Here is a 14,981-nt window from a genome sequence, read left to right on the forward strand (position 1 = left end):
AATTTCAAGGCCGGAGTTGGGGTTGAAGATGCAATCCGATCTCAAAACAAAAAGTTGCATTGGAAACAGGAAGTACTAAGGCAACTTTTCCGCACTATTAGAAATCCCGAATCGAAAAATGTCCGGAATCGACCCACCCTAATAGTCATTGGAATCAAGCGATGGACGATGCGATAGCTACTTCAAATGTCAATGAAGATCGCACACCTTTCGGGATAATCATTTCGACATATCAGCCTTCAAATCCGCGTCCATTATGGGATAAGAACAAAAAACAAGAATTGGAAATGGATCAATTCCGGTTGATACTTTCGGTGGTTTGATATCAATTCCTTCTGCCGTGCCGGTCATCTGCCAAATTATCGTAACTATGATTCCTTAAGTGCACGCGCAATGTTAGCTGACAAAAATACCGATATTGTTGACTTAAACTGGAAGATTTAAAGTCAAATTCCGGTAGACTTGTGCTCATACAAATCGTTCGATCGTCTTGACAATAAAGACGACGCCGTGAATTATCCAGTGGAATTTCTAAATCCTTTGGAGGCTCTTGGTAAGCCACCGTATCATTTCCGTCTCTTAGTAGGATCTGTCGTTATTATGTTTCGCAATCTGCACGCGCCGAAACTGTGTAATGGAACTCGACTGTGATTGTGACGCGCCTATCGAATACAAGGGGGCAGAATGCTTGATTCTACGAATTCTTTTGTGTTGTAACGATTTCCTATTTCAGTTCAAACGTATTTCGTTTCCAGAACAAAAAAATGAAATGATAAATTTAACTTTCTTTTTATTTCAAAACACATAATTTCATGTTGGACAACGGCTGTGGGGTCAGCTAGTATGTCTATAAATTTAAAAATAAACACAATTAAAAACAAGAAAAAACGTTAACTTCAGTTGCACCGAAGCCAAATACCATTCACAGGTGCATTTCTGTTAGTAAATATGTGTTCAGTTTGTATGGAAGCTATATGTTATAGTAATCCGATAACGGCAGTTCCGAATGAATGAACGAATGAGCAGCTTCTTGAAGAGAAAACGACGTTTGCAAAATTTCAAAACGATATCTTAAAAACTGAGGGACTAGTTCTTATATATACAGACAGACGGATAGACGGACATGGCTAAATCGACTCAGCTCGACATACTGATCATTTATATATGTGACCTGGTCTACGAAAAGGGAGCTAACGTGCGAAAACTAGTTTTCTGGGAAGCAGCTGTTAAAAAGCTCATCTTCCATCCGAATCAACTAAAAAGTGAAAATTGATTTTTTGAATTTTTTGACACCTAAGCCCCCTTTCCGTAGACCAGCTCACATATATACTTTATAGGGTCTCCGACGCTTCCTTCTGGGTGTTACAAACTTCGTGCAAACTTAATATACCCCGGGCTAAACTCCTAAACTACTTAACCGATTTTTGTAAAACTTATCGTACTGTACCTAGTTTAAATCATGTTAAAATATATGATATATTATACGACAACAACGTTATAAATATTTTTCAAAACACAAGCAAGTGTTCAACATTCAAAAAAAGAAAAAAACAAAAACGTAAGGAAGGTTCATGTTCAGGTGTAAGCGACCATTTACTACTTCGACAAGGCTCAAGGCCAGAGAAATTCTTTCCGTGGTTGGAAAAACTTGATACTAAACTTTTTTATAAGAATTATACATTAATTATTTGACGAAATACATTCAGATTAGCATTTTATTTAGTTATATTTTAGGTCATAGATTCGCTGGTTTTATTACTATATTTTATTACGCGTCAACTAAAATTGTATTAAAATCAGCTTCAAAAGAGATATATGTAATTTAAATTCGACTGAACAGGCTAAAATTGTGATGTGGAAGACGTCAACTAGAGGATTTGAGTTAATTTTATTAGAGATATAAGGTTTGCACCACAGTGTAGACCAATTTTTATATAACCAAATAATCTTTAGAAAAAAAAGAAATCAATGACCAATATATAGGGTTTATCGTTAATAGTTAGTTAGTTTGTAGGTGCCACATATGATCACATATTCTGAGTTTTTTCACTTCAAAATAAAAATTTTCAGCCATGTGTGTAGCATTTGAAGAAATTTCATTAAAATGATGATATGCATGCATTCTTCATGTGCTCAGTATTGCAACCAATGTTGTTTGACGTTTGATGCTTTCGAAAGGTCGATTGATTCGATCTGCAGAATCAAGCTAAGTGGCTGCGTAAGTGACAATACATCACTGAGAAAAATCTAGCAATAAACTCGAAGTTGCGCAGTACGTCGACCAGATTCGACGCTGTTATTGCAGTCGTTCCATTCTTCCCTTAGCTTTGGAACTCTCCCGCAGCTCCAAGTGACTTCAATTCGCTCTAAGGGCTCTGGAACAGTTTCAAGAAGATTCAAGTTTTTCGTGCCAAATTTTGTTTAGCGATGAGGCTCATTCAGGCATTGGAACAAACCATCCGCGTGTCATTCGCCAGTTACCATTTTAAATGCTCGAAAGAGTCATTGAAAATTGGACCAAACGGATGGACCATCCGAGACGTAGAAAGAGATAATTTTCAAAAAATTTATTCCAAAGAATCTTCTTTAGAATGATAATAAACATTATCGTTTAAATTTGAAGTTTTTGTATTTTTTCTTTAAAAGTGTAGTAAACCTCGAAGTTCACCGATATCCGCTACAGGTGCCCGGGTCCACGGGCGGTGTAAGAATAGTTATGGTTCGTTTTTAACAATTTTTAGACTTGATGTGCCTATGACTGATAATAATAAAGGCACTATTTGTGTAAAGTTTTATTCCGATATACAAAGTGGTACTTGTGTTGAAAACTGGAAAGATATACTAGTAAATATAGGATAATGCCAAATTCCGAATTCGGTTGAAATTGGGCGAGTCCGATTCGAACGATTTTTCCGGAGATTCTAGTGTTGGCTTAAGCAGTAATCTATGTCAAATTTCGTGAAGATACAACGTAAAAATTTTCATACAGGCTATTGATTCAGATCGTTCAGTTTGTATGGCAGCTGTATGCTATAGTGAGCCGATCTGCATAATTTCTTCCGATATTACATTAACTTTATATCGTTAAATTAGGAAGTTTCCCAATCAAGCATGCCGAAAGAAATAATAATAGTCGGGATTCCTTTGCAATTTAATGCTGATAGCAGTTTATTTCGGAGCAAAAGAACCTTGAATTTTATCATTTTCAAATTTATATTCCCTGCAGATATGAAGGTACGAATGTTTATGCAACATTAAAAAGTGTGGACACAAATTTTCAATTTTTCATTAAGCAGCTTATCAAGAGTGACCATACGCAATTTTTTGAATGATTAGACGCATTATTCTATAAACTTGGCCTACATTTTTGTCACGAATCTATAAAGCACCTAAAGTTCCCAAGAATGGCTGGTAGATGTGTCATTGCTTTTTAAGCGGCGCTCGTTATTTGGATGACATATTGGCTTTGTTAAGATATCAACCCAGGAGTCATAAACAGTTACTTACCTCTCGCACTTGATAGTTTTAAAACGCCTGCGCTCTTAAAAATATAATCTTAATTATATTTATGATTGAATCTCGACAAGACTGACGTTGCTTTTGTAAACAGATATAAGCGAACCCACTAACGTCATTATAACTGACATAATTAGAAACGTGCCGCGTATAAACTATGAAAACAGATGATAAAGAATGCGAAAGTCATGCCGAAGTGACCGTGTAATATATGTATATATTTTTCAGTAAACATAACCAAGTAACAGAGTCACATATGTATACATATTAATTAAACTGTCTTCTGACAATATTAATTTATTCGAATTTGAGGAAATTGATTATAGTGGCGAAACGAACAAGCAACTGTTAGTTTAGTTTATATAACCAATTCACTAAACAAACCCTTGTAAATATTAATTACTAATGTCAAGAGGTCTTCGAGTGCTAAAACTCAAAGATAAAGATCTAGAAGCCACTACTTCTTTGCAAAAAGCAAGGATGATGAAGGCCCACCCTGCATTCACTTGAACCTATCTGTAGAAATCAAAAGTTATTGAAGTCCCTTTAGATCTCAACACAATAAGCAATATTTATCAGCATTAAAATAGTAGTAATTTCTGTCAGCGCTGATTAGAACGCTATGTAAAGAAATCAGTAAAATCAGTTATCGACTGACGTTAGGTAAGGTTATCTATATTTACAATAATTATTTTATATTTAACAAATATTATTGCGATGATAGCATTGAGAGCTAGGTGGGGACTTGAAATGCGCACGTGTGATTTGGTAGTAGTAAGTACTTTATCGCTGTAGCCTTTCTGACCGTGGCGTTTTTTGAAACCCGTAAACCCATATAACCCATTCAACGAAAATCTATAAAGTGTTAATTAAGCACTAAATTAAGATACAAAACTATAATTTTGTACAGGAAGTCGCGGTAGTGAGAAGCACTTGTGGGCTAAATACTTTTTAAAGTGAGCGTGACTTCAGAATATCCCCCTCGTGGAAGTCCTCCTCCTTATTTGCGAAGAGTTGAGACAACCACTTTTCACAAGCCTCTTTTAAGTTCAACTTTACACCAACAAGGGCGTTCGCCATGGACACGAACAGGTGGTTATCCCTTAGCGCTATGTTCGGGCTATATGGTGTATGTGATAAAACTACCTATCAGACCTCCTGTAGCTTCTGACGAGGCATCAACAAAGTGTGTGGTCTGGCGTTATCCTGGTGGAACACTAATCCCTTCCTGTTAGCCAATTCTGGACGCTTCTGGTAGATCCCCTGCTTTAAGCGCTCCAGTTGTTCGCAGTGGATGGTAGAATTAAGCCTCTGGCCATATGGGAGCAGCTCATAGTGCATGATTCCCTTCCAATCCCACCAAACACACAGCAAAGTCTACCTGGCTGTCAATCCCGACTGTTTGGAACGGTTCACCGGCCTTCGACCACGACCGTTCTCGCTTGATATTGTCGTATGTGATCCTTTTATTATCATCAGTTACCATACGCTTCAAAAATGGGTCGAGTTCGGTCCGTTTCAGCAGCATATTGCAGACGTTGATTCGGTCCAGAAGTTTTTTTTTGCGTCAAATCGTGCATCACCCAAACATCAAGCTTTTTTGCGTATCCAACTTTCTGCAAATGGTTCAAAATGACTAACTCCTATCCTCTGGGCGATATCGCAAGATGCCACATGCCGGTCCAACCCGATGTTTACCATGATTTGATCCTTATTCGTCGTCACAGGTCTTCCGTCGGCTGGCTTATCAATGGTGTCGTTTTCACCCGTTCTGAATCGTCGAAACCATTCCTCCGCAATTCGAAGTGATAGAGTACCATGCCCCAAAACACCATTAATCTCACGGAATCCCTCTAAATCTCTAGCGGATTTGACTTTATCGCAGGAATACTTTAAAATAGCGCGAATTTCGGCGTTAGTGAACTCCATGTTTACACGTCTATAACTGTTGGACGCAATATACAAAGTAATCATGCATAGCGTCGATTTGTAGATTATTTCAAAGATGTATTGCCAGATACGAGCTCTGTAACGCTTTATACATAGAAGCGAAATTCAAAAAACAAAAAGGCGGAAGGGACATATTTGACAACCCAATATAACTACTTTACCAATTTTCGCTTGACGATACCCATTCTTCCTATCAAACATTGTGAAAATGAACAAAAGCGAACTAAAATCACGCCTACTTCTCGGATTATAATTTGTACCAAAAATGGATAAAATCGGTTCAACCCTTCTCAAGAAAGAAATCTTTTAAGAAATCATAAAAAAAACACACATTAATTGTTAAGGAAATTCAAAATTTTTTAAGGTAAGTACAATTGATGCAATTAAGTTATAACAACATTGAAATGACCTCCACGACTTCTTTTGCCGGAACGAACTCGATAAATCCAATTTTCGAGTTTTTTTTTCACTAAATCAAGTCGCATGTCATGAATAGCACGTTTAAAATTGACTTCTAAAGCTTTAAGAGAGTCCGGTTTGTTGCTAAAGATCAAATGATCCCAAAAGAAGTAGTCTAAAGATGTTAAATCACAACTTCTTGGAGGCCATTCAGTGGCACAATTTCTTGAAATAATCGAATTTTCAAACTTTTCTCACAATCATTCGGATGTTGCATGTGCTATGTGGTACATAGCTTGTTGAAACCAGATGTTGCCAAGATCAACTACATCCAATTACGCCCATAAAAAGTTGGTTATCATCGATCTAAACAGGTCTCTATTGACAGTAACTGTCATTTCGTAAGAAGTACGTACCCATGACTCCAGCAGACCTAAAATAATAGCCAAAATCCATGAATTAGCGGCTTCCTTTTGTTTACAGCGTTCCACAGATTGGAGGATCGTTGGATTAATGCTCAGGGAGACACAACTTATTGAACAACCTGGTATTTTGATGTAATTTTATGAATATAGGTAACAATTGACGATAATACTGGGATTAAAGCCTGCTAGAATAAGTTATGGTATATGCTTATAACGTATTTAGTACAAGGAAGCCGTCGTTATTTGTAGACAAATTTCACATATTTTCGACATTAAATTATAGTATATTCAATCATAGTCGTTCTGTTAATGCTGAGATCTTTTATATATTGACGGATATATCCTCTTCTTCTTATAGGTCGCAGAAGGTCTGAACCACAGCACGGAATTCGCTTATTCCTGCAGAATGTCAACAATCATCGGAATGGAATCCGTTTTCAGTCGATCGAAGAGCTAAACAAAATTCACTGAAGGAGTTGAAAGCCATTCCAAAAAGTGCTTATGAAGTGAAATGTTTCGAGGATTTGATAAATCGTTGGCATTAAGTGCATTACAACTGGTGAGGGGTTCGCACATTGCAACTGTTCGGAGGCGGGTTCACGAGAAGTCCTGTTCCAAATGTAGCTTAGTTATAGGTTTTAATTCATCATGAATAGAAGAATGCTCGCGCAGACTGCCTGGCGGATAGGCAGTCTCCCAAATTTCAACTTTCTTCGCCATCCTGATAACTTTGGTGTACATAACGTTGCATCTACCTATCTGAGGCAATATGTGGCGAAAGTATGAAAACAAAGTTTATCAATTGCAAAAATAGGAATATGCGTCTCTACATATGTACGTCCCTTGAAGAAATTCTTTTTAACAACAAAATGGAGATTTTCCGTATGTGTTTTGTCCAGTCATGCCCAAAGAAGCGAATAAACATGTACAGATTATTCAAAACAATACTTCGAAGTCTTTACGGCTCTTATGTTTATGGGGGGTTGCTATCGTGAGCGTTCGCTCTTTGTTATTGCTAACGGGTGATCCAAGTACATCTACTGTTGTCATCAGCCTATTTTGTGCGAAAATTCACGTTCTTTAAAGAATGTGTTTCGCGCGCTTCAGTCGACTTATAGTGAACATAATCCGCTTACTGAGCATGCTATTCGCAACACCATCACCCATCTTAAGACAACGCGTTCATTTTTGGGGACACTTGGTTTCAACAAGAAGGCGGCACTTCTCATATATTGCATCAATCAATGGATTTATTGAGAGGACACTTTGGTCAGCAGATAAGTTCACGTCTTGGGCCGGTCGAATGTTCACCAAGGACGTGTGATATCACACCCTTAGTTTTTTTGCTGTGGGAATATGAAATGTCGAAAAACTCAACGGATAGACCATCTGATAACCTCAAAATGGATCACCCTTTATTTACACCACTTGAATATTTTATTTGTTAGGTGTCAGTAGGGTAATCTGGCCTGTTTTTTTGACATTTTTGTTTTCATAGAAATTTCTATTCTATAATAGAGCTTTTTCACATCTCTTAAGGTATATCGTGGAGTGTATAAACACATTTTTTGGAATTTTTTGATAACATCTGTCGGAGAAAAGGATGGGTGAATGTGATGCGTTTTTTCACTGGCGGACACGATTTCTCATGTTAGGATCATCTTAAACGCCAAAACCCTTTTTTAGTTTTTCCCCATGTTTTTTACATAAATTTTGTCATAACATTGTCAATAAATTATAAAAAATATAGGGACGACAGTCAGGCGTTTCGTGAACATTTAATACATTCATAAAGTAAATCGGTTGAGTAGTTCGACTGGAATCATGTTCGCCAGTTTAAAAAAGTGTGTTTTGAGGACAAGGGTTTGAGGTACTGAAAAAGCATACTAAAGTTGAAAAATTGGCATACCCCTACTTTTTATTTTTGTGCCTTTTTCGAAACCTACCAATGGTAAAGTGGGTTTCTACATTAACTCTAAGGCTATAAGGGAACAGAAAATGCAAAAAAAAAAAAAAAAAAATAGTTTTTTGAAAAAAAAAAAGAAGATTACCCTACTTACCTCTTAAGTCGGATTGCACTACAGGCGCTTCATTAGTGCGTATTAGCAGAAATTTCGCAAGGTAAATATGATATTACACACTAACATAATATAATGCACTGCTAACACTCCACGAAAGTTTTTAGCCGTGCTTCTCTCACATTTTGTAGGACGTTTTTTGATCTTTTTATGCATTGAGACTGAATGGAGAGCAAAAAACCATACGCAGCAGAAACACTTTGTATTGCAACCATTTGACGTGGAGCTGTTAGATCTTCAAAAAATACAGTTTTACCTCATATCAGCAGTAGTATTTGTCGACTGTCACCCGCTAATTTATGTTGGTATTTGGTGAGTATTTAAGGAAGTTGCAAATTGTTTCGAATTTAGTTATTTTAATAGCATTTGTGCTTGCAATTGCCGGAGCAAGAAATTTGTTGTAGTCGAATTATGGAGTCCTCAGAATGTTCTTACGATAATAAGCAGCGCTTGTGGTCTGGTCCGAACTCACCGTTATTCCACGACTCCAATTGCTCTGTGGGACATATTATTTATAGAAATATAAAGAATTATCCAAGCAAAGTTTGTCAAGTGAGTGCAGTTCTAAAAATGTTTCGGTGTGACAATAAATACGTATTTTTATGAAGTGACCCTATCATAAACGATAACAATCAGATAATGGTTTAATCAGCTATACAAATTTCGTCTAATTTTTGCGTGGTACAATTAGAGGACTTTAGCGGTTGCTTGATGAAATTGGCTGTTTTGGTGGAGTTGGGGAGTTGGAATGGAAATAATTACGGGTGGACATACAACGCTGTGCTTAAGATTAGACTAGGGGCTATTAATTGTTATGGGAATTTGAACCCCATTTGCTTAAATATATTTTTCATGGTTGTACTCTATATAAATGTTCACGAAGATTTCGTAAACTATTATCGCGAATTCATTAATTAAGTTTCGAATATGTATATAATATTTAGTAAAATTTGGAAAGGGAAAAACTACAAAAGAACACCTTGGTTAAAGCTCATAAGTTTCATGAATTTTGGACCAGCAGTTTAACATATACTAGAGGTCGCACGAAGTATTTGGGGTATCTCGTCAAAATTTATTGATTACCGAGACAAATCTTCTAACGTGTTGATGCTAATTTAGTTTTGGTGATTGTCAGATTATTTTCTTGAATCTCTGCTCTCGTTTGCAGTTAAAATAAACTGCGCTGCATATTAATGATAAATAATGTGGTAATATTATCATCCAAGTCCCAGTACGTGGGGGTTTGAGAAGACAACAGATCTATAAATTATGCCATCCGAAGCAAGTCTTGCATGTGATATATAGGATAAGCAGAGAATTGGTTGGGAGTCTTGCACCTAGGACGAGTAATTAAGAACTGTAACAGTTTGTTACTGTCTGGACAAAATACGAGGTGTGTTCAAAAAGTATCGCGAATTTTGAATTTTGGCGGGTTACGTATATTCGAAGTTCGAATATTTTGTGGCGTTATGTTGGTACTCATGTCACTCACTTATGCCGACAAGCTCGGCCATTTTGAATGTTCATTTAATAGTTGACAGACTTCGATTTTTACCTATTCAAAAAAATGGATGAAAGAACCTGTGGCAAATTTTGTGTGAACCTTGGACCGAAGCAACGTTTATCTGTGGTACAAAATGTGCTCAGAAGGCCGAGAAGATGTGACAAAAATTGACTTTTGTACCACGATAACGCCCCTGCTCACACATCGTTGCTTGTGCGCGACTTTTTGGCCAAAGACAACACACTAATGATGTCGCAGCCACCGTATTCCGCAGATCTGGCCCCCTGTGACTTTTTCTTGTTCCCTAAACTGAAGAGGCGCATGAAAGGACGACGTTACGCTTCTCTTGACGAGATAAAGACGGCATCGMAGGAGGAGCTGAAGAAGATAAAAAAAAAATGATTTTTTGAAGTGCTTCGAAGATTGGAAAAACCGTCACAAGTGTATAATATCTCATGTTGATTACTTTGAAGGGGACAAAATAGATATCTCGTCAAATTAAAAAGCTGTCTTTGTTTGGAAAAAAATTGAACAATTTTCGGTTTGCATGACAGCTATATGAATTACGGTCCGATATCGGCGTCTAGGCTAAATCGGTATTTTTTTGAGGAGAAAAGAACTTATGCAAAATTTTTGGACAAAATTTCATAGACAAGCGTGTACGTATATACAGGCAGACATGACAAAATCGACTAAAACTTAATATACTCTGCACTCTTTATAGGGTATAATTAATCGAGTTTGATCATTAACGGATATTTATCGCCAACAGATAAAATATTCTCTCATATCTGCAAGATATCCAGGGTTTGAAAAATTTCAGGGAAGACTGATCTTCAAAAGGTTTTATAGCGTTTTTATTATTCTACGTTCTGGCTCTTCCCATGCATTACCCTACCAAGTTATGAATATCCACTCCATGTAAGTCAGCTTCTGTTCTGCAGAATCAGTTCTTGGCGACCGGTTTACTCTACTCATCTACTATTCCTAGTAATTGTAACACAGTACTGTAGTTGTACCTAGTTTCGGGTGAAAATTTCCAAGGAATTAAGCATGAATGAATGAAGTTAATACTGAATTCCAATAAAAGCGAGAAAATGAATACGTCATACTTACTTTGGTTAAGACAGCATTACAGATCGGTCGGTAATCTTTTTATTTCTTTAGGTATCGGATATTGACGGCCGCGAAGTTACCAATCGTGAACTACTAACCTGGTCTACACGTCTGGCGCTACATTTCAAGAAAATGGGTCTACGACACGATGATGTCATCGGCATTGTGGCAARAAACACCACCTATACAAGCTCTGTTGCGGTCGGCTGCTTTATGAACTGTACGCCATTCCATGGCGTGAACTCGGGTTTGGATAAAGGTAACGGAAGATTTTTGTGCTTTCTTAAGGGTACGCATTTATTGCTGCGTATTTATTAATTACAGATACAATCCGTCACGTCTTCCAAATCACTAAACCGAAAATAATTTTTTGTGATGGCGAATATTATGAGAAATTACACGAAGCCACTCGTTTGTTAAATCCATTATTCTACACGCTTACTGGACATATTGAGGGCGTTGCCACAGTCGAAGACTTGTTGAGTCCTATGCCAAATGAAGATCATTATAAGTAAGTGCAGCTTAAGCTTTAAAGTTTAACTTATGACCTGTCTGACTTATGACTCTTTATAGCCCTGAGCCCTTCGTGTTGGGCGGTGAGCAGACAATAGCAATACTTTGTTCATCCGGCACAACGGGTGTACCCAAATGTGTATGTGTGTCAAAGCATATGTTGAACATTGATGAATTGTAAGTCTAAGTACTTAAGAAAATAGTCTATATACAGATGCATAATAAGGGTACAACATTATTTCTTTAGATGTGTAACCAGCGAAGATGTCATCTTCTCGAACAGCGGTTTGGACTGGATATCAGGTGTTGTCTTCACTTTACTCTCTGCGACCAGGAGTTGTAAACGTGTAATTACCAATAAGCCCTACACCCCAGAATATATGATTGCGTTGGTGAAGAAACACAAAATCTCTTTCGTATTTGGTGCACCACGTCATGTTTCCGCTTTGGTCGCTTGCCCAGCTGCCACCATAGATAACTTGCACTCCGTTCAGTCTTTCTTAACYGGGGGTGGCTCCATTAGTCAATCGACTTTGCTACAACTGAGAGGTTTACTTAAAAACGGCAAAGTAATTTATGCTTATGGCTGTACCGAGTTGGGCTTTATATCGTTGAACTCGGATGATAAATATCCCACCTCTGTAGGAAAATTAGCTTCTGGCGTTAAGGCACGTATTGTTGACGATGAGGGCAATAATTTGCCACGGAACGAAGTTGGTGAGATTTTAGTGAACAATGGACATATTTGGAGTGGATATTATGGTAATCCAATTGAGACGAAACGTGTGCAAGATTCAGATGGCTGGTTACATACTGGGGATCTCGGTTATTTCGATGATAATCATTTGCTTTATATAGTCGATCGCAAAAAGGATATAATGAAATATGAGGGAATGCAATATTGGCCAGGCGAAATAGAGCGGGTGATCAACGAATTGCCGCAGGTGGGGGATGTGTGCGTTGTTGGTGTGTATGACGAGAGGCATGGAGATGCGGCCGGTGCAATAGTGGTGCTTCGCCAAGGTGCCCAACTTACGATAGGGCAAGTAAAGGATCATGTCAGAAAACGCTTACCAGTAGATTATAAACAACTGCATGCTGGAGTAATTTTCATCGATCGCCTGCCGCAAAATGCCAATGGAAAGACACTCAAACGAGAGGCGAGAGGTTTATTTGAAGTAAAGTGAATTTATGAGGACTTTAAGGGGTATAGGTGCATAAGTAAAATTTTAATAAAGTGATAGATGTAAATGAAAATATATATTATATACATTGGCGGATACGTTCTTACCGACTGTTGTTTTCTTCTAGAAAAAATGACAGCTTTTCATTCCAAATTCGGCAATTTTGTTTGCTTATATACCCATTGAGCCAGAAGTGAGTCTCATCGCTGAACAATATTTGGGTCCAAGAACCTATAGAGCGTAATGATGACGTTTAGGAAGGTCGAGCGGCGTCAGTTCTTGTACAAACTGTACTTTGAACGTTTTCAATTTAAGACCTCGACTCGATACATCAGTCCGACTTTCAATGGTCTTTATGTACACTCTCAGTTACGGCTGCTATATTCTCTTCACTGCGTGTTGGCGTGGTCTGTTCGGTCGAATATTATTTACGCTCAGTAGGCCGATTTTGTTGACCATAAGTCGACCAAAGAGCGTAAAAGTTTTTCGTTATAGAACGTAAACTTTCGTAATTAAGTCGAACTATTTGTAAACGTTGCTCAGGCGGAAGTCTTTTCACTATGAAATGCTAAACAATTCTGAACAAAAATAACATGACAGCTTGACACGCCTCACGCGTGATCTGTCGAAACAATAGCTATTGAAATATGTACCTCACTTAGATCACCCGTTATAAACTTTGGAAAAATTAATACGGAAAGGATAGCAAACGCGGGGCCTCTTCAAAAACTGTGCTGTTCGGGCAGAAAATTTTCTTGATGTAATGTGTATATTTTCGGAATAATCGTTTCCCTGTGCTCTTTTTCAGTTGACATTCGTATACGATTTCTGGCATAAGCTGTTTGCGGTTCCTATCAAGCACAAATCAGAAATGTTTACTGAGTTTGTAAAATTCCACAAACTTGTGATTCAGATAATACCATCCAACACCAAAAAAACATCGTCCTATAGAATTGAGCAAAACGTTGTTGCTAAAAGATTAAATAGCACAATCGTAGAAGAAGTGCAGTGCATGTTGATTGATTAAGTTCTGCATAGGAAGTTTTGGAGAGCGGGAATACAGCTGCGTAGATATTTAATGGAGTACTGGTAAAAGATCCACATAATTTGAAGTATTTAAAAGTATTTGGCTGTAAAGCCATGATGTGTGTTGTGTAGCAGTGCCATGTGACAAGTGAAAGAAACTGGATGATAATTCGGTTGAATGCATAAGGAGCGTTTATTGTAGTGAATCAAAAGTATATAGTATACTAGATTGTTCGATCCGAAACTGTTGCTTTTATTGAGGCGGCAAATAAAAATGTAACTGAAATGGACTATTGCTGTGAACTTTTTGGCGGGTGTGAATCTTTCGGTATTGACGATTCAGAAGAAGGAGATAGTAAAGAGTCACCAATGGTTGAAAATATGCAAAATGAATATGAAAGTCAGTTAGTGACTAATAAGGTAAAATTATAAATAAGAGATATGGTAAAGATTGCGTCATTCCAATGCGAGAGGCCGAAAAATTTGGCTGATATTGATGGGCGCAATATTGTACGTAAAGTGGACATAAACCCAAAGAGAAGTGTGTCTAACTTAATGGCTGTAGTGTCAAACACAATAAATAAGGCAATATCAACCCAAACAGTTCATCGTGTTCTTCGCAAATATAATTGACATGGATATATAGCAAAGGCCATTTAACTCTAGTGCAAATAAGTAAAAAGGGCTTGAAATCGCGAAAGCTCACGACGATAAATTTTTAAGGTACTGGAAAAGTGTAATGTTCACTGAAGAAACAAAGATAAACATTTTGGAATCTGATGGACAACAAATTGTGTAGAGGAAGCCAAACACGGCGCAGCGAAGTAAAAATTTAGTCAGGACGGTGAAACATGGCGGCGGTTCAGGTATGCTGTAGAGGTCTATGGCATTTATTGAATGCAATCTATTTATTGAATGCAACATGACCAAAGAGATTTATTTGATTTTTCTGAAATGTAATTTTCGTGTAAGCATGAAAAAATTATAGCTGTTGTCAGTGTTTTGGTTCAAACAAAATTTTAAATTCTAATCAAGTTATTGCTCGCGCAGACAGCCTGGCGGATAGGCAGTCTCCCGGGTTTCAATACTTCATAACGCTGTATTAGTCTCGATTTTAGGCATTATAAACAACCCTAGGGTGAACAAAGCTATCTGAGGCAAGATGATTTAGAAAATTTAAAAGTTCCAATAAAACTGCGGCAAACATATTTCTCTACTATATAATTCATAAATATAGGTCATATAGGTATGTATCGCCGCTAACACTCTA

At 37.5% G+C, this 14,981-nt stretch overlaps 1 protein-coding gene across 2 annotated transcripts; it reads left to right on the forward strand.

Moving 5' to 3' along the window:
* Positions 1–8,603: 8,603 nt before the first annotated feature.
* On the forward strand, positions 8,604–12,758 carry LOC108978934 (4-coumarate--CoA ligase 1-like). Of its 2 annotated transcripts, none has more exons than XM_018949454.1 (5): positions 8,604–8,680; positions 11,040–11,247; positions 11,313–11,499; positions 11,562–11,678; positions 11,749–12,758. In XM_018949454.1, the coding sequence occupies exons 2-5, from the start codon at positions 11,121–11,123 to the stop codon at positions 12,686–12,688; spliced, it is 1,371 nt and encodes a 456-aa protein (XP_018804999.1). In that variant the 5' UTR covers positions 8,604–8,680; positions 11,040–11,120; the 3' UTR covers positions 12,689–12,758. The 2 variants fall into 2 exon arrangements, with proteins under 2 accessions (XP_018804999.1, XP_018804998.1); XM_018949453.1 differs by lacking the exon at positions 8,604–8,680 and adding an exon at positions 8,738–8,920.
* The last annotated feature ends 2,223 nt before the right edge of the window (positions 12,759–14,981 follow it).

This window comes from Bactrocera latifrons, unplaced genomic scaffold (assembly GCF_001853355.1).
Source record: "Bactrocera latifrons isolate USDA-ARS-PBARC rearing strain unplaced genomic scaffold, ASM185335v1 scaffold_13, whole genome shotgun sequence".
Taxonomy (NCBI): Eukaryota; Metazoa; Arthropoda; class Insecta; order Diptera; family Tephritidae; genus Bactrocera; species Bactrocera latifrons.